This window comes from Aricia agestis, chromosome 10, assembly GCF_905147365.1.
Source record: "Aricia agestis chromosome 10, ilAriAges1.1, whole genome shotgun sequence".
Taxonomy (NCBI): domain Eukaryota; kingdom Metazoa; phylum Arthropoda; class Insecta; order Lepidoptera; family Lycaenidae; genus Aricia; species Aricia agestis.
In genome coordinates, this window is record NC_056415.1 from 13,991,717 (window position 1) to 14,012,057 (window position 20,341).

General features: G+C 39.2%; 1 protein-coding gene across 6 annotated transcripts; it reads left to right on the top strand.

Moving 5' to 3' along the window:
- The first annotated feature begins 412 nt into the window (after window positions 1-412).
- LOC121730960 lies at window positions 413-20,283 on the top strand. 6 transcript variants are annotated; one of them, XM_042120207.1, is made up of 12 exons: window positions 413-600; window positions 1,070-1,348; window positions 1,857-3,559; window positions 3,859-6,253; window positions 6,337-6,518; window positions 6,607-6,784; window positions 6,870-7,326; window positions 7,464-7,552; window positions 7,645-9,159; window positions 9,289-9,508; window positions 18,554-18,676; window positions 19,218-20,283. In XM_042120207.1, exons 2-12 carry the CDS (start codon window positions 1,310-1,312, stop codon window positions 19,238-19,240), a joined length of 6,924 nt encoding a protein of 2,307 aa, XP_041976141.1. In that variant the 5' UTR covers window positions 413-600; window positions 1,070-1,309; the 3' UTR covers window positions 19,241-20,283. The 6 variants fall into 6 exon arrangements, with proteins under 6 accessions (XP_041976141.1, XP_041976143.1, XP_041976138.1 ...); XM_042120209.1 differs by having other exon boundaries at window positions 18,557-18,676; XM_042120204.1 differs by having other exon boundaries at window positions 414-600; window positions 7,449-7,552.
- Window positions 20,284-20,341: the final 58 nt, after the last annotated feature.

Sequence of the window (20,341 nt, forward strand, 5' to 3'; positions counted from 1 at the left end):
TCTCTCCAGTCTATAGTACCTCCATGCTGTATTGAATCTGTTATCTGTAGTTTAAAAAAACAGTTTATGGTTCACCATAGATGCCTTCACTATTCAGAAAGAAAACATAGAAATGGCTGTATGGGCAACGCTCCCTTTGCCTGTGCCGACCAGGACGATTTAAAAAAAAAGTTTATGGTTCACCATAGACAATTTACCAAATCCATAGACATGTTTATATCATCTCTTGCTTATGGTGAGTAAATAAAGATTCTTTTAATCATTTAATTTGTTAATTTGTTACAAAAATAAATAAAATAATCCTGTAAAATTATCAATTTATATAATATTTATAAATAAAAAGAAAACAGTCATTTTTTAAATTCATTTATCATAAACAAATAAAAGAATCGATTTGACCGGAAATAGTTTGTACTTCGACATGTTCGTGAAACCCCCCGTTGTTTTGTATCAAGAAAATGCAATGGCCGCCATCTTCGACTCTTGTGAATGTTTTGATCGTAGTTTCGGACTTTGAGGCTAATTTCATTTATGATATGAATTTATTGCACAAAAATTGTTTCGCTACGTTGTAGTTATTCTAAATATTGTAGTGTGCAGGTTGGTACTTTCATTTTTCTTAATTTTCTAATAAAGTGTTTACATCTGGATTCAGTGCTATATTTTAAAATGATTTATCCCATTTAACAACCTTGTGTTACTAATTTGGGTAATTTTAATTTATTACTATCATGAAAACCTTTTAATAATATATTTTATCCTATCACTATCATAATTTATACTTATAATTGTACTCATTTCGACATTATTAATCGTAGTTATTTGCTGGGCTTGTGCTTTTTAGTTATTAATACATCAAAACTCTTATTTAACGCGATAGAGCTTAAAATATGGAGTAAATAATAATATAGGTTAGTGTTTACTTTTTTGATGTTTTGAGACATACACTTTTCATAGCACAATAATGGCGGCAGTGAAGTTTTAACCTATCTTATTTATTTGATAATTCACATGCAAATCATTGCATTTACTAGCGTTTCTTGGTGAATTGACTTATATTTTATCGTAGGTAAAGCAATTATGTGACTTTAAATTGTATTCTGGAACAATGACCTCGACTGTCGTGTCGTATTTGTGGACTAAAAATATATTACGGAGAATGTAGAACTTTGATGAGCACGTTATTTCGGAGATGTGAGAGACGGATGCATAAAGCGACGATTTTCAATTGCAGTCGTATGTGTTAACACGGAGGCCTAGCGCTCTTCGTCCCATCATCCCGGGCTAGTCCCAAGATGATATTCTCAGCATGTCAGCGACATCAGAATATGAACGAACGGTCCAGCAAGTAAGTACATCATATACATTATTTTTCCACCCTCAAATGGCAGATTCCATCTAAGACTGTTCTACCAATAACCTAGCAAAGCATAACATTATTTGGCTTATTTACTTTCATAATATACATTCATTTATCTGCAGAGAAGTCATTGATAATCATTTTCTATTTACCACATACCCTTTATGTGTTTATTTTCCTTTACATAACTCTGTATACAACCTAATACTTTGTATACATCTTAGACTAGCTGAAATAAAATGTTACAATCAATTAATTGTTGTATTATTACCTCCTTTACATTAAATACTTTTACAGGTTCAGTTATGGTAAGTTTATTTATGTAATGTGTGTTATATCCTGGCCTTTATCTTAAACTGTATAACGAGGGCACTGCATATAGGACACATTGAGTAATGTCTATCATGATAATAAAAGTAATGTCAATCATATAGCATTTTAACTCTAAATGAAATTTATAATTTGTATGTGTAATAAAATGTGTTAATTGTTGCAGGATTACGGGCCGACCACCTCCAATGAACATCTTTATGAGCATGAATTTGTTCACCCATTGATTGAAAAAATGGATGTGTCTAATGTTCGTCCACAAATATTAAGGGCTGTCCCCCTCTCACCCACTCGGGGCGATCCTGAGCCAGACTCTACTAATCCCGAAAGCATCATTCATTCTGTGCATAATATTGATAAGGACGTTAAATATCACATAACAGAGAAGAGATGTGATAGTGACATGTCAGTTGACACCCTTCCCAGGATAGTTCGTTTTGAAGAAAGTAACATTGAAAGTGTTAGTAGAATTTCCTACCCCGTCATACAAGGTACTGATGACTCGGGTGATGGTAGTTACGGGGAGAATACGGCCACACTTATTCAGGCTCCTCTGAATGCGGCAATTGTTCATAATGTAACAAAACTTCCACAGAATTTTACAATTAATGTGGACGCAACTGTTGGTAACATAGCAACAATTCAAAATGTATCCCAAGATGGTACCGGTAATCAGACTTTGTGGTTGCCCACAATTCTTACTACGAATGCATCTGATAACAAGAATGAAGAAAACAGACAATCTGGAGTCTCACAGATTATTATTACCAGTGAAAGTTATATTAACAACACAAATACTACAAATCGTAGAGGAAATATTATAACTGAAGCCAGTTATATCGGCCGACCGAAGGCATCAAAAGTTCAGATACTGAGCAATATATCAATACCTAAGAATACAAACTATTCGCAACAATATGTTGCACAGGGCAAAGAAATTACTTCACCTGTGTATGCACAGCAAAACCACATCTACAAATTGAGTCCTAACCTAGTACCTACAAAACATGTGAACAATAATATTCAAAGTACAAAACCACCTAAGAGTCAGTCTTTGATTAGCGCATCTACCATGACTCAGACTGTTATCAACAGCAGTCCAGCAAAAAATGTGCCATACAGTCACACATACACCAAGAGCACAAACGTGAATAAGGTTAACAATGGTGCTAACCTAAACGCAATTGTTGCTGCATCATCCGGCAACACTCATTGTCACATTCTGTCCAGAGTTGTGTCAGGACCCAACAAGTTATCAGTACATTCTGGGAGAAAAGGCAATGCACTCAAGGGTTCCAAAAATTCTCAGAACTCCGGCCAAGGGAAGAATCCAAGATCTATTAAAATTATACAACAAACAGGAAATGCAAGTAAATCAGAAAACAAGACGTGGCCGGTGGCTAGTGTCACATATAAGGGCCAATCTAATTATAATGTGGAAACGAGCACTTCTATGGTTATACAGAAGATCGGGAGCCCAACACACAAAAACCAGCAGTCAATATCACTTCAAAAAGTTCCCAAAGGAGAGAGATTGGTGTTGCAGTCGCCCTGCGGCCCAGTTCTTATATCTACGGCCCCACTTAGCTCAAGCTTGCCTAAAGGTCCACATTATGTACAATCAGGATCTACTGCAAATCTCCAATATGTTCAGACATATGGTGGGGAAAACCAGCTCTCTACAGTTTCACAGATTTCTGCTAATCAGCAGTTGACTGCACAAATCTTGCAGTCCTTATCTCAGCCAAAACTTATGTTGCACCAGGGCCCATCACCCTTGACCCCAGTGAAAAGCAGCATCAGTCCAATATTCAGTACACTCGAGGAACCAGTTGAAACGAAACCACCAAATCCAAAGAGGATTGTATTGTGAGTATAAATGTTTAAAATACAATACATTTTATTTTATTTACATAATGAATTCATAAAGTAACCTATGAGCTGAGTTGAGTAGGTAACTAAAAAGTGCAAGGTCACGTCATAATGTATTAGTATTCTATCTTTATTTAGCATCTAATTGGAAAGCCTTTAAAAATAATGTGAATATATTTTTTTGTTCATATTTTTTCAATATAATCAATGGTCATGGAAGCTATGCGAATGAGTTTGTTTATTGATATCTTTTCTCTGTGTATGCAAATAAATTAAATAATATTTGAATTTTACAGTGGCGACAAGACGACATTGATGACAGCTGATGATATTATTGGAGTTGAAGAGAGACCAAATCTTTTTGAGGAGCTGCGCAGATACTCCTTCCAACCTTTGGCATTTGTTATGCTGGATCATACTTATGCTTTACCTGCGCAGAAACTACCTACTCCTAGTACATCCAATAAGGCAGAAGTGCCAACATCACCAATAGCTTCCGCACCACCCATTCCTATCACCACTCCCATGAGCCCATTGAAGAGGCAATCTCCTACGGTGATAACTTCAGTATCAAATGATATAATACCAACAACAGTGGCTACGACCACCATTTGCGCTCCCATGGCGACAACTGTCGCACCGCCAATTGAACGCTTGCCCTTCAAACCTCTATCCCTGCCTCAGCAAGATGATGATACTGCCTCAATCATATCATCAGTGGAAGGGGAGAGAAGACCACCAATGCCCGGTGGCAGCGACACCGAGACCGCACCCGAAGGTGAAGAGGAAGGCAAAACACGATGCATTTGTGATTTTACCCATGACGACGGTTACATGATTTGCTGTGACCGTTGCGGCGAGTGGCAACACGTCGATTGTATGGGCATAGACAGAAATAACATACCAGACGCGTACATGTGCGAGCTCTGTATGCCTAGAACAATAGACAGACGTCATGCTAGAATTATCCAATTACGGAAACGAGAGGAATTGAATGCCCTGGCCGGGTCGGACTCAGATTCGAATGAGTATCCATCGCTGATACCAGGACAGCGACGAAAGAGGTTGCTTACTGTAACAACATACACTAATACTTCAGGAACTTGTGTCACAACATACAATTCTAGTTTACCGGTGCTACCGTCTCCTACCCCGCAGCCAACGTTGACACTCCCGAAGCGGGGCCCAAAGCAGCGCCCGAAGAAAACGGAAGTGATGAGAAAAGGTACGAAACGGAAACTCGCCGAGAAAAGGGTTAAAAGGAAGAAGGAACTGATGTTGAATAAGAGCAAATTCAACTCAACCATGTCGAGCCAACCGCACTGGCGTGACTTATTCGAGCAGGCTATGACAAATCATTACAGTCCAGAATTGAGAGCCAAAATCATGAAGTACAGTAGTAAACTTGGCAACACGTCCAACATGTCTTCTGCAATCACTGCACATTTATGCACTACAGTACCACACGCTGGTGGTAAAATTCTGATTGCTACTAAAGATCTGAGAGAAAACACACCAGTCATTGAGTTGAGAGGAAAATATATGCTGTCTAACCAACACAGACCTCAATTGCAAAATTCAGCCAGAGCTGGCAGTCAAAAGCCAGGTCCTTTCGTATTTTTCTATCGCCTGCCCAAAGACAATACTCAAATATGCATAGATACCCGAACATATGGTAATGAGGCACGATTTGTGCGTAGATCTTGTAAACCTAACGCGGAACTACAGCATTGCATCGTAAAAGGTACATTACATGTATATTTAGCGACCATCACCGATGTCCAATCCAACACTGAAATAACCGTCGGTCATGATACCAATGGCGCTAAACAACCCTGCGCATGCGGGAACCCGAAACACTGCAAAGTGAACGGCTTAAACACACTTCCACCGAGGAAAAGTGTGGATATATCACAGAGGGAGAAGAGAAGTAGGAACAGATGTTTGAGCTCTTCATCACCTATGTCACCTCCACCGACAGTAACCACCCCAGTGACTACACCAGTCAAAGAAATGTCGCCACCCTTTACACATATAAAAACAGAAATCAAAACTGAAAAGAAATCACCGATTAAACATGAGTTTCCACCTATGTCTCCACCTAAGGAATCATATGTACCTTTCCATTACAATGAGCCTGTTAAATCCGAGCCATTATTAGATCTGAAAGCAGACAATCAAGAATTCGATCTCACTGCTAAAGAAGAAATGAAATCTGACTTTGATGAACCAGATTATGTTAAAAGTGAACCAGAGGAGGAACAGGAGCTACCAACATCTATACCGGAACCGCCTCCGGAACCTCAGGAGGAAGAAATAAAACCTATAGAAAAGGAAATTAAAAAAGAGGTACCTGTAAAAGTTCAGAATGTTGAAAAAGAAAAGATTGTAGAAATTGAAAAGAAAGAAGAAATTATTGAGAAGGATCCACCAATGGAGATAGTTGCAGATAATATTAAAGAGGAACCAATAAAGGAAGAAGAAAAAATAAAAGTTGAGGAGCCTAAGGAGAAAGTTGAAGAAGAAAGACCAATGACAAGAGAATTTTCTGCAAAATCGGCATGTCACGATAGGTCCTCTAGATCTAGTCGGACTTGTAATAAAGAGTCTGACTCTCATGACGAGAAAACTGATGATTCTCAAGATAAAGTGCATACATCTAGTAGTAAGGAAAAAGAAAAACGGAAAATGGTAAAAAAATTAAATTAATTTGTTGGTAACAGATATTTTTACTGGTTAACATGATCTTATATTTACTCCATATTTATTTTCAGACACGAGAGGAGCGCAAGATGGAAGCGATAATGAAAGCATTTGAGAGGATGGAGAAGGCACAGCAGAGGAAACAAGAAGTAAAAGAAAGACAAAAGAGAAGAGAATCTGATCCTCATCCCACTAACTTCACAGAGAAAGACGATGATGATGACAACCATTGCAGCACCAAAAGACGAAAGAGGTATGTTATTATAAGTAAATAAAATTTCCTTGTTTTCTAGTTGCTATCTTTGAAAAAAGAAAAAGTGTAACACATTTTTAATTTACAGGAGGAAAGGACGTGCGCGTACGGCATCTCAGTCCAACCGACGCCGTCTTAACTCTGCTGACAGTGACATGTTGACTTCTGGAGATGAGGCACCGCACACAGAAACTGATGCTAATGATACACCAGAGAATCATGATACCACAGACGCACCAGCACCACCACGAGAATCTCTAAATGAGGTAATGAATGAAGCAAATATCTATCTTTTGAGTTTTATTACTCTGTTATGTTCAACTGACGCTATTAAAGTCTTCTCTATTGCAGGATCTTGGGTTAAGCTCTGCATGTCTCCTTGTGGAAGCGGCGGTCGGGTCAGTCGAATCAGCTTTCAAACTACCCAAAACTAAGAAGACCATGGCCACTGAATGGATAGGCCGCTCGCCTGACCGAACACCCTCGCCCTATCATTCTCCCTACAGACCAGCCTTAGTGACTGCCCCGTCACTAGAGAGCTTAGTGCGAGTCGCATCTACCATGATCGGAGAGATTGCCACTAAGATAAGTGGCAACCCAGAATTTCCAGAAGAAACACCCAAATCACCTCCTAGGACGCCTGGGAGAGAGAAAAATAGACCACCAAAGAAGGCGAAGAGGGTAACTCGAAGTACACCGACAGTAGAAGTGCCAGAGGTCACTCCTCGGACAGATGTTATGCAACACAGCGCTAAGAAGCGGTGGCTAAGGCAAGCCATCAGCGAGGAAAGCGATGCGCCAAGTATAGGTATGTGTTATACTAGCCATGCTCAAGTCATCTTCTGGCAATTTTAACTTTGTGGCGAAATTGTCAGGAGATGACTCACATTATTTAATTTATTTCGTGCTTTATTACTATCTCAATTTTAGAAACCTTTGTTCCAGAATCACCTCCCAGTGAAATGGTGACGCCATTGAAGAAGAGGAGATTAGCACGGGAATCACTGTCGTGTGATCAGAACCCTATAGTGCCTGTAAGTTTGACTAACATTCTTATGTGAATTTTGAACTTTGATATTAATAAATGTAATGTATGAATTTTTTAATTATTTTTTTTCATGTTTAGTGCAATGACGAGACATCGCCATCACTCGCTCTAGAGGACTCTCCAGTCAAAGACGACTCAATGTCACACACCAATCAGTATAGCAGACACAATATCATGGATTATTACAGCAGAGATCGAACACGGTCGGACAGTGGGCAGGGCTCCGACGACCAGTGTAACATTGACCATGACATACTCAACGTAAACATTAAGGGACCTCACGATAGCGAAAACATCCGGAGGATAATCGGAGTACCGACTCCTGAGGAGGAGCTTCCTCCACCAGTGATAACAAAACCCGAGGACATTGAGACAACAAACAATAATAACTTGGATATGGAGGAGAGCAACTACAATAAGGTCGTTCCGATGGACATAGATACTACCGTCATAGCTCAGACCAAACTAGAGTCTAATGAAAACAGCAACGAGGTCAAAGGACTCGAGAGTCCCAACGATAAAGTACAAAGCTCCCAATCAGCCGACACTAGTGGTAATTCTTCACCGCAGCGAGACGAGATGGACGATATACAGAAAAAGATACACTCGTTTCACACGGAAAACATACTCATACTGAAGAGCAGAAACAAAAAGCCACCAAAGGAGAAGAGAAAAAAGGTGAACCTGAATTTTGATCTAAATATGGTAGACGACCAAATCAGTATTCAGTTGAGGACAGAGAACACGAGTCCGAAGACTCTAGAAGTGAATGGGGATTTGCACGACGACACTAACTCGCACGATGATGCCAAGTTGCACGTTTCGCCGGAAAACATACCGCTGCCACCCGTGGAGTCTACACCGCTGCCACCCGTGGAGTCTATACCGCTGCCTACGTCTCCGGAGAATATTCCGCTGCCAGAGGAAACAAGCCCCATGCCTATAGTGCCTCCACCGGAGACTATTCCTCTCCCTGAGGAGCCCATGAAACCCAAAAAGCTCGTATCCAAACCGAAAAAAGTCGTGTCGCCTCAAACGAAACCGGAGGAAAAGGAGGATCGACCCTCTGTAATCGACAGCAATTCGGCAGTCCCGTTCTCGACGCGGTTCAGCTCGACGGGTCTGTTCTCAGGGATATTCAGCAACATGTCCAACACTTTCAAAATGGACACCTCCATCAACGACAACATACCCAACATGTCTATAATAAAAAGTGCAATAGATAGGACTACAAGTTTAGATGGTAGGTTATTTGATAAGGACAGTGTTAGCCCGGTGGACGATTTGAAAAGTGTGCAAGAGATATTGACTCGTGTGAACAATATGGACTCGAATAACAGTGTAATATTGTCGGGGGTGCTGCGGGGGACGACGCCTGCGGGGACGTCGCCGGTTCGAGTCCCCGCTCCGGTGTCCCCGGTCGTGGCTGGCGCTCCGCCCCTCGCGGCCGTGCCCTGCGGAGTCCCAGCGCCGGTGTCGCCCGCGCCGCTCTCTCAGCCCCATCCGCATCCGGTGCGGTCGCTCTGCTCGCGAGCGCTGGACCCGCGTTTAAACCCACCGCCCGTCGACAAGCCCAAGCCCGTCAGAAGAAAGGTAAATTGCCCACTATTAAAATCTACTTTAAACACCTCTAAACTTTCAGTAGTCATAATAAACAATACAAAGAACTTTTACATGTACATATTTGAAACTTCAGAACTACAATTTTAATCTACTTCGCAGCTGTCCATCAGCGAGTATCGGTTACGGCAGCTCGGGGCCGTGGGGAGCTGTGAGGAGGGCACAGAAGCGCCCTGCGAGGGCGAAGGCTCCTCGGAGGTGGAGGAGTGGTCGCGGTCGTCGGCGTCGTTGTCGCCGCAGCGGCTTGAGGCTGTCGCGGCGGCTGCGGCTGATGACCTCGAGCAGCGCTTGCACAGGGACCTCCAGACGCAGCTACCAGCAGGTACGATATATTTTATCATATAAACTGACTTAACAACTTGTAAGAAAGTATAAAGCCTGGTTCCTAAAGTGTTCTGACAGGAGTTCATATATTCACTAGCTCTTTTCAGTGGCATAAGGCAAGGGCAGACAATGACCAATCAAGAATTGCAAAGATAAAGTGTAAAAAATCTTAGCAACAAAATTTCATATTATAACTCATCATTGGGCTCAGGCAATTGAGTCGAAGGGAGAGGCATTGGCTGTTATTTTGGACATTGCGAAGGCCTTTGAATGGGTTTGGCATAAAGCGCTGCTATCAAAGCTTCTATCATACCGGCTGCCGGAGAAATTAGGCAAGTGGGTCACAGTTTTATTAGCAGATAGAAGCATAAAGGTCGTAGTTGACGGCGAATGCTCGGAAACTCAGTCTGTTGATGCTGGTGTCCCTCAGGGCTGTGTGCTATCGCCTACACTATTCATACTGCATATCAATGACATGTTACAGACCAACGGCATTCATTGCTATGCGGATGATAGTACAGGTGATGCTGTATACACCGGCTCCTCCAATATTTCTCGGCTAAATGTCATTGAGAGTCGAACCGAACTTGTGTCTAAAATAGAGAATTCATTAGAGAAAGTCTCTGAATGGGGTAGACGTAACTTAGTCCAATTCAACCCCGCCAAGACACTGTAATACAAGTCTGCGCGTTCACCGCTAAAAAGTCACCAATGGTCGTATATCCTCGTTTTGAGGGCACCTCTTTAACAATCTCTCCTAGCAGTGAAATACTTGGCGTTAACATATCAAGCGAAGTTCAGTTCCGATGTCATCTAGATTCTAGAGGGTACTGGGTAAGGCCAAGTTAGCCTCGAAGAAGCTTGGTGTTCTTAACAGAGCGAGACAGTATTTCAGTCCGAACCAACGCCTACAACTCTACAAGGCGCAGGTTCGGCCTCATATAGAATATTGTTGTCATCTCTGTGCAGGGGCGCCAAAATACCAACTTCTCCCTCTGGATCGTATCCAACGAAGGGCCGCTCGAATTGTTGACTGCCATAGTGTTTCAAACAGCTTGGACCCCTTGGAATTACGCCGAGATGTAGCTTCACTCTGCATCCTCTATCGGTTGTATCACGGGGAGTGCTCTAAGGAATTGTTCGGATTCATACCTCCTGCAACTTTTCGCCATCGCCCCACGCGAAAAATATACCATCCTCATCACCTTGATGAGTGGCAGTTGCGTTTTTCGCGTAACTTTGTGTCGCGCACTGTAAAACTGTGGAACAAACTGTCACCAGGAGTATTTCCGGACCTATTACGACCTGCAAACCTTCAAGAAGAGAGCGTATTCCCTCTAAAAAGGCCGGCAACGCACCTGCAGCTCTTGTGATGTTGCGGGTCTCCATGGGCGGCGGTAGTTGCTTTCCATCAGGTGACAGTTTGCTCGTTTGCCCTTTTATTTCATTAAAAAAAAGTTTTATATGAAGTGTTGCCTATGCGTGTTATACGCAGAAATTATTATTAGGGATCTTGTAAGAAAACTGGAAGCAGGTGCCAAGTTAATTTCTGTAATTTATTCATTTAATATTATATGCCATAAATGTGGAAAGATCTTATGGCTGTATGCTTAGTATTTAACTAAATTTTAACTTAATTTTAAGTTACTTATTGCATGTAAACACACAATTTAGTAGCAAGTAGCAAGTTAAAATTTAGTTAAGTACTAAACAAGGAAATTAAAATTTTGACTATTTTCTGTTAAGTTGGCAGGCGGGGCTTGTCACTTCACACTTGACACATTTCGGGCAGGCACTTCAAATTAAGTTAAAATTTAGTTACTACTTATCTACTTAATACGTGTAAACCAGCCCTAAGTGATCCTCCATGTTGTGTACGGTTTTAAGAGTCCATAGACAATTACTCACTAATTTTGTGAATACTACTAGTAGTAATCTTCTAGAAAAGTTAAAATCAAATTTCACCGCTGACCTTGAACAAAGAAATATGCTCCGCGAAGCAAAATTGACTGCTGAATAAGTTTCCTTGTCATTGTAATTACTGTACCAGCTAATTGTTTTTCACATTAAGCTGTAAGTTTTCCAAATAAATCATTTTCTCCGAAAGTGTGTCACACAATTACGTTTAAAACCGCAAACCTATTTATATAGGTATACATTGTAAACAGCAATCGCTTTTTGTTGGCGAATTGGCGTCGTGCCAGCAGTTAATACTTAATACCTTTACCAACTAATTGTAGATGTACAGGTTATTTACCTGAGTGTAAAAATATTTGAATCCTTTAGAAATTGACGTTGACGTTTCCATTCATTTAGTATTCCAAACTCCGAACTACGATCAATAAAGAGCCTATAGGCGTCGACAGCGCTAGATTTTATTAATCTGCAACTTTTATACCTTGGTTCGTTGTTTCAATTCATTTTGGGGTAAATTTATAAAAAAATTGTGCAGATACAGATTAAATTAATTGTAGCGAAGTATTTATTAATCGTTGAAGTTTCAAGCCTCGAAAATGGATAAACGATATTTTTTGGGTATTATCTTCAAAATATAATATTTAAAATGATAGTGAACTTTACCGTGTGGTTATAAAAACTAAAAAGTAATTACTGAAGCAACCTCTGTTGTTATGAGTATAAAACCACTTATTGAGGTACACAACGCAATTGAATAATTCACTTCATTTTAATGGAGTATGAGTAGGGTTGCCACAAGTCAGAAAAATACAAATTGCACTATTAAAGGTACGCGCATATTACGACGCGACGGAGTATAGCGTCTAGTGGAGGTTGCGGCATTTAAGTTACATTATTTATACGTGGGAGAGCCATGCTTCGGCACGAATGGGCCGGCTCGACCGGATAAATACCACGTTCTCACAGAAAACCGGCGTGAAACAGTGCTTGCGCTGTGTTTCGCCGAGTGAGTGAGTTTACCGGAGGCCCAATCCCCTACCCTATTCCCTTTCCTACCCTCCCCTATTCCCTTCCCTTCCCTACCCTCCCCTATAACCCTATTCCCTCTTAAAAGGCCGGCAACGCACATGCAGCTCTTCTGATGCTGCGAGTGTCCATGGGCGACGGAAGTTGCTTTCCATCAGGTGACCCGTTTGCTCGTTTGCCCCCTTATTTTATAAAAAAAAAATATGCATTATGACCTAATTTTTCGATCTGTCTAGTGTGTAAAAAAGGGAAACATTCCTCTACTAGGCCAGTAGAAATCGACACTAAAAAACCCTAAATTCGCAAAGCATGATGTAGTGCTGCATTTTTGGTATGTTGTTTGGATCAGTTAGGGTGATGTAAATCCCAATTTGCAACTTCGAAAAAGTTGTGCTCGCTGCGCACCACGTGATAAACTGCTAAATTTTTCGACTTTTTTCACTTTTTGCTCTAAAAGTGAAAAAAGTCGAACTATGCGTTTCCGACAAGTAACATTCACTACATAAATGAAGCTAATTAAATTGGCAACAATTTAAGCCTAACCACAGCTCTCTAAACCTTATAACAACTATTTGAAATTTTTAGTTTTGCTCCCCTATGAAGCAAAATATTGGCAAAACCGCTCGTTCTATGAGAAGGTCGTAAAATACAGTTGTAGTACCTACATTTAATTTTCATTCATTAGAGCACATAACAAAGTCTGTGAGACAAATAGTTCACTCACGATATCTGAAAAACAAAAAGAGGGTAGAAATAGATTTTTAAAGAATTGAAACAAAAGGCATATAAAATCATAAAAAGGATAATACTTTTTCATTTGCAGGCTAGGTAAATCAACAAAAGTACAAAATTTGGGAAAGTAAAATAAAAGTTTATACGCAAATTGAATGTTTAAGAACCTGCAGGCACTCGGCGTTTTTTTTTTTGGTTGAGGTTCAATTTCTCCTTCCTCAGGTTTGTCACGTTCCTCTGGTTCGTTAAGCTCTTCACTTTCCTGTTCTTCCTCAGCTTCCTCGGGATCATTATCATCTTCATCTATCAAAATCAAGGCGGCGTTATCGCATGACTTTTCTTAGCAGTTTAAGCATAAAGCCGAGCATTTGAGCCCGGCTTTTAGGCAAATGCATGCCCCCCTGCATCCCTTTTACCATCTGCAGGCTATGATTTTGAGAAGCTGTGGTGGGGCTGGCTCTTTGTGAGTTGTTATTGGAATAAGGCCGCAAGAGCTCATTTCCCAACCCCATTCGATGGGGTCCATCTCTACTCCCAGCCACTTTTGCACTGGTACGCATGAAAAGAGGAAGCCTCGGTGGTTGGGGGCAGACGTGCAAGATTTACTTTTGCATTTGGCGCTGTCTTCACGAACACCTCAGGTCATGCAGTCTCTGAGTATCCGGAACACCTCCGTAAAGTGCCACCAGATACTTTTCGCCAGCTTCAGCAATACTTTCATGCGTTGCATCTGTTAGGAGGAAGATGGCAGCCAGATCTACTAGGTCCTGCCTCTTCTGAAATTGTCCCCACAATTTTCTTTTTCCCTGCCAGAAAAGTGCAGATGTGGTGTCACATCCAGTAAATGCGTGAAGAAAGAGTTCAAACCCACTGGGCATTTCAACTTCCCCTCGGTTGAACGCATTGGTGGTATACTGAATGCAACCTGTTCTGCCACGTTCACGTTTCTGAAAGCGCAAGTTAGTGCTGGCAGAACCCAACCCACAGAGGAGAACAAAAAAAACAAAATCAAATTTTCGGGAAAAACGGACCATCTTTGAAGGGCCATAGCTTAGTTGTTATAAGGTTTAGAGAGCTGCGGTTAGGCTTAAATTGTTACCAATTTAATTAGTTTCATTTATGTAGTGAATATTACTTGTCGGAAACGCATAGTTTATGACTTTTAGAGCAAAAAGGGAAAAAAGTCGAAAATTTTCGCAGTTTATCACGTGGTGCGCAGCGAGCACAACTTTTTCGAAGTTGCAAATTGGGATTTATATCACCCTAACTGATCCAAACAACATACCAAAAATGCAGCACTACATCATGCTTTGCGAATTTAATATTAATTTCCACTGGCCTATACACTCCGTCACCTTTACCTTTAAAAAGCGAGTGCCAAATGGTCACAAGAAAACTGAAAGTCCAGTACAAGTTTGAACATTTTCTTCGAATTTTATGATAAAATATTGAAAGTAAGTAATATTAGTATTTTAAACAGCAGGCAGCCCTACTTCGCCGTATAGAACGACATGTTCGTAACTCAAGGTCGCGCAAGTAAGACGCAGTAGCCAAACTAAACGTTCCCTAAATATCAAAATTCAAATACAACAGTTTTTGTTACTAAAATTTTATACTTGCTAATTGCAATGTATCTAAATACTTAAGAGGATTCCACACCGCCCTTTTTTCCATACAAACGTTGTCCCCTGTTTCCTCCCTGGATAATGCTAGTAGAGTTATAATTTTTTTCCTGAATATCTACGGCCACTAATATAATGTCCCTATGTTTTCTTTTTAGGGTTCCGTACCTCAAAAGGAAAAAACGGAACCCTTATAGGATCACTTTGTTGTCCGTCTGTCCGTCTGTCAAGACCCTTTTTCTCAGGAACGCGTGGAGGTATGAAGCTGAAATTTATATCAATTACTCAGGTCTACTGTCCCTTGAAGCTGTGAAAAAATCAAACTTCTAAGCCAACGCAATCAAAAGATACAGCCGTTTATGCCGCAAATTTTCGACACTTGCAAGGGAATCAAAACCTACAGGGTGCTTCCCGTGAACTCAGAATCTTGAAATTTGGTACGAAGCAACGTCTTATAGCATAGATAAAGGAAAAATTACGAAAACCATAAATTTTTAGTTACATCACATAATATATATTTTTTTAATAATTTTAAACTTACTACCCATTTCCTCATAAACGCGTAGAGGTATTAAATTGAAATTCATACCAAATACTCAGGTCTATAATACCTTTAAGCTGTAACAAAATCAAACTTCTATGTCAACGCAATCAAAAGAAACAGCAATTTAAGCTGCATATTTTGAAACTCGCAAGTACTCGCAAGGGAATCAAAACCTAAAGGGTACTTCCAGTCGACCTAGAATCTTGAAATTTGGCATGAAGCAACGTTTTATAGCATACATAAAGGAAAAATTCCGAAAACCTTAAATTTTTAGTTACATTACAAAATATATATTTTTTAATAAATATAAACTTATTACTTTTTTCCTCATGAACGCGTAGAGCTATCAAGTTGAAATTCATATCAAATACTTAGATCTAATTGCCTTTAACCCGTGAAAAAAAAAAAATTCTAAGTCAACGCAAAAACGCAAAACGCAAAAGTACACTCGCAACTACACGCAAGGGAATTAAAACCTAAAGACCACTTCCCGTTGACATAGAATCTCGAAATTTGGTAAGAAGCAATAGCTTACAGCACAGGTAACAGAAAAATTCCGAAAAGCTTAAAATTTTAAGTAGTTACTTTGTAAACCTTGCAGGTTTGTACGGAACCCTCGGTGCGCGAGTCCGACTCGCACTTGGCCGGTTTTTTTTTCATAATTTAATTATTAAATAAGATACGAACGTTCAAAAACCCAAAAAAAATGGCCAGATTTTCCACGGTGTTCAAACGTCCAGAAAACAGATTTGGCTAGATTATACAAAAAAAGCAAAACATAGGAACACAGCTCAAGCCTTTTTTTAATCTTTAATGAAAAAAGTACTTAAATCGGTTAAGTTTTGGAGAAGGAATCAGGGGACAACGAATCGTTGATTTTCTGGATTTTCTGCAGTTGTCTCTATCGCGTTCTGCGGTATAGGCTTGAGGTAAGGGAGACAGCTATAGATATTACACGTACTTTTTTTTCATTTCTCTAGCCCCTGTTGTATCCTCTTAATATTATAAAGCTGAATAGTTTAATTGAACGGACCAATCTCACGAACTGCTGAACCGATTTTTATGTAATTTGGCACAGATATTACAGAGACCACGAGGAAGTATAAAGGCTACTTTTGTTCGGAAAAATGTATAGAAAATAATTATTAACATTTTTACGAAATTGTGTATTGATCGCAAAAAAATTTAATAAACGTGATTTTCATAACCTGAATTTGGTAATTGCGTTTTGGCTGTGTTATCGATTAAAATCTAATTTACTTAATTAGGTTAATATTATGTTAGCTAGCTCACTATTAAATGTATTATAAACGCGAAAGCTAATATTTATGCCAAAAAAATATTATAGTGGTTATAAAAAGCGTTAAGTACTGTAATTTTACGGCAAGAAACATTTTGACAAAAAAACTAATAGTAACTACATAATGGTAGGTAATACTAGAAACTCCACAATATTACAGCATTACCTTTAAAGTATTATAAAAATTAAATTAGAATACTAAAGTAAATATGACAAGATTCCGAGTGAGGTGAAACATCTGTGGCCTTGAGATAACAGTTGTTATGCCATGTTATGCATTCGAATGACATTATTCAGATAAAATAGAATGTAGAGCTACATGTAGAGTTATACAAAATTTGCATAAACAATGATTGGTTGTCTGGAACAAACCGCTAGCAGCGGTAAGACCGCCAATTTGCGCAAGTCCTTTATTTTTATAATATTTGTATTGAGCTATGTTTTAATGTGCAAATAAAGAATTTTTATTATTATTATTATTATTGCCTTTTTTACTCGATTCTTGATTTCACTATCGATTGTAATATTTGCACATAGATCGACTAGGATGTTTTGGTGCGTTGATGACATTGTCAGGGCTATTGATAAGTCACTTTTAGACACATATATTAATTATTATGTACTTACTTGTAATTAAATGACGAATTTGACAAATATTGTATGGAGCATTATATGTAAAAATCTTAATTTGATTACTTAAGGGGCCGGGGTACCCACGAAATTCTCATACATACGTAATACCAAAATCATTTTTCTCATACGAAAATATTTAACATGTTACATGTTTGAGTTATTTTCACCTTAAAATAGTAATTACCTAGGTTCCTGCACAAAAATTTATTACAAAATATTTTAAGTCTGAAAAATATTTTTTAGTATTTAAATATTTTGTGGTAAATTTACTACTTATTTATAAATTTTTTACTGTTTTACTCTATTTTTTAGTGTTTAAATATTAAGTAGTAAATTTACTACAAAATATTTGAACACAATTTTTTTTAGTGTTTAAATATTTTGTAATAAATTTTTGTGCAGGAACCTAGGTAATTACTATTTTAAGCTGAAAAATAACTCAAACATGTTAAATATTTTCGTATGAGAAAATGATTTTGGTATTATGTATGTATGAGAATTTTGAAGGTCCCGGTCCCTTAACTATTTACTTAACTAGTGTTCGTCTCTGAGTGTGGCAGTTAGTGTGTGCATTTTTGCTTCATGCAAAACAATAAAACGTATGCTATTCCTCTTCTGTATTATATGTACTATCACAGAAGTTTATTCATAGGAAGACTGCGGACCGGCATAATTTGGTCGCGTTCTTCTTCTTCTTTTGGCGTAAGCCTCCCCATTTAGGAGTTGCCAGCGTCAGAGTTAAGGCGAAAGATGTGAACAGTTATTTAAACGTAAACTGATTTGGTCGCGTTATCTGAAATCCAGCCGACAGATCGCGACTAATATTGAATTGACATAAACCAACCAAATGACGTAGGTCCGTCAACTGCCTATGAATTAATTTTCTCGATAGTACATAGTATCTTTTCTTATATCTTATATAATAATAAAGCCTTTATTTCAGAATTACAGCAATGTTTATAAATATTATGTTAGTTATCTAGGTTTATCAATTTCTGATTGCCATTTGGCAAAGGCCTCCTCAAGCCGCTTCCATTCTCTTCTGTCTCTTGCCACTCTACTCCAAGTTACTCCAGCAATTGGTTTAAAATCATCAGTCCACCTTTTCCTCTGTCCACCTTTACTCCTTTTCCCATGTCTAGGATACCATGAAGTAATTTTTTCACTCCATTTTCCTACTCCTCGGACGGTGTGGCCAGCCCATCTCTTCTTGAGATAATGTTATTCCTTTTGTAATACTTACTTGATTGTATTAACCAATATTTACAGCAGGTGTGTTCGACGCCCAGCCGACGGCGTCGGAGCGCCAGCGAGAGGACCTCAGCTCGCGGCTGCGCCTCGAGTACGGCCTCGCGCTGCCCGACGACGACGCGCGAGCGCCGCCAGATACCGGTCAGTATTTACTATGTACTAATTAATACAGGTGAAAGTCTGTCTGTCTGTCGTCTCCTTCATGCCTAAACAGCTGTTAAAGCGTGATGAGGTAACCATCAGAGATGTTGGAGTCATAGGCAGATAGTGTACCTACGTAATTTGGTCACGTTATGTCAAAGACAGCCGACCGATCACGACGAACATTGAACATTGACATAAACCGACCAAATGACGTAGGACCTGCCATCTGTCAATTTCTTCTTTGGTACATAATATTTCCATAACAGGTTCAGCTGAATCTGGTATAGAAGGGTATAGAGGATAATAGAGGATACTTTCTTTGGAAAGGGCATAATATAGATTTCAGACAGACAGCCCTGCTGTTTTACTTAAACAATATATCATAACAGTTTGCTCCGCACAAGGTCGCTCGCCAGAACGGAGAACAAAGCTCAATGTTCTGTTCTTACGTCTCTTTGTTGGGAGCGAACAGAGCAATCTGAGCCTTATCTTATAGTTGTTTTCTTGTTTGCATACTAACAAAACGTTATCGTTTCAGATTCGTCGAGGCGGGCGAGATAGAGTAGCGACGAGCGAGCCGCATCGAGCTGCACGGACAGTGTTAGTGACGTGTAGCGGACTCCAATATTGTGTATATTTCCCCTTTCATTTCTCTCTTTTATTGTGACGATTTTCTGCGAGTACAAATTGTTTTTATTTCTTGTGTACATAATGTATATAGAGCGGTGGGGCCCCGGCCGCCACTTGTATATGTCATAGAGATTTTTTTATATATGCAAGCGGTTCACGTATTTTACCTATGTACTAATTTATTGTATTAGCGAGGATAGGGCGATTCGGCTAAGAATTTTGTACGCATAATGTAAGTTATATTTGTTTTTATTGTTTGTTTTACTTGTAGATGGTAGCGTAGTCGTAGAGTGGTAGGAGTAAGGACTAGTAGTTCTTAAGCCGTTTCTAGAGGTTTAGATGTGTCATATTTTAAGAGAGTGTGGATGCAAAGTTTCAACCGAACAGTTATAAAATCCTTTAAGCCATACTTTGGTAGCTGAATATTTATTTGTTATAAATATTTATATTTTATTAAATAGTACATGATTATTGTATTAATTAACTTTTGACAGTATCCCAGTTATGCATAATATGCCTTATGTCGCATAATAACATTTCTTGCCAGAATTTCTCTACTAATACAGTAATATGGAAATTGAAAAATGCCCATAACACAATTGCATTTGGAGAGAAATTTGACATTCATCACATAAAATCGTTTACCAATTACATTACAAGATTAAGTATATCTCTGGCTTTGTAATAATTTTATAAGGTGTGTCCTGATAAGTTTTTATCATCACCTGATAAAATGAAATCAACAAATTTTTTCTCAAATAACCATTTGATTAATTTGTTTGTACGCAAGGAGGACAGGTGTGTAGCAGGACTTTTTATATATGGGCAACTGCACAGTTTGGTCACAGAAAGTTGTGTCGTCAACTCCAGTTGGGAAGCTTCTTCATATAATTTACACTGTACATTATACCTCCTATGGTCGAACTGTACAGCGGGGCTAAAATGGTCGCTTTGAAGAATTATGATATGAATCATAATATGATTCATTTTTCTAAAATCGCAAAATGCAACTGCTTGCAATTATTTTCTGTA

Bases quoted from the DNA above. Each gene is read 5' to 3' on its own strand.
- LOC121730960 (XM_042120204.1), top strand. From the start codon at position 1,310: ATGTCAGCGACATCAGAATATGAACGAACGGTCCAGCAA. The intron at 6,254-6,336 runs GTAAAAAAATTA...ATTTATTTTCAG, and splicing joins AAAAAGAAAAACGGAAAATG to ACACGAGAGGAGCGCAAGAT. The intron at 18,677-19,217 runs GTCAGTATTTAC...TTATCGTTTCAG, and splicing joins GCGAGCGCCGCCAGATACCG to ATTCGTCGAGGCGGGCGAGA.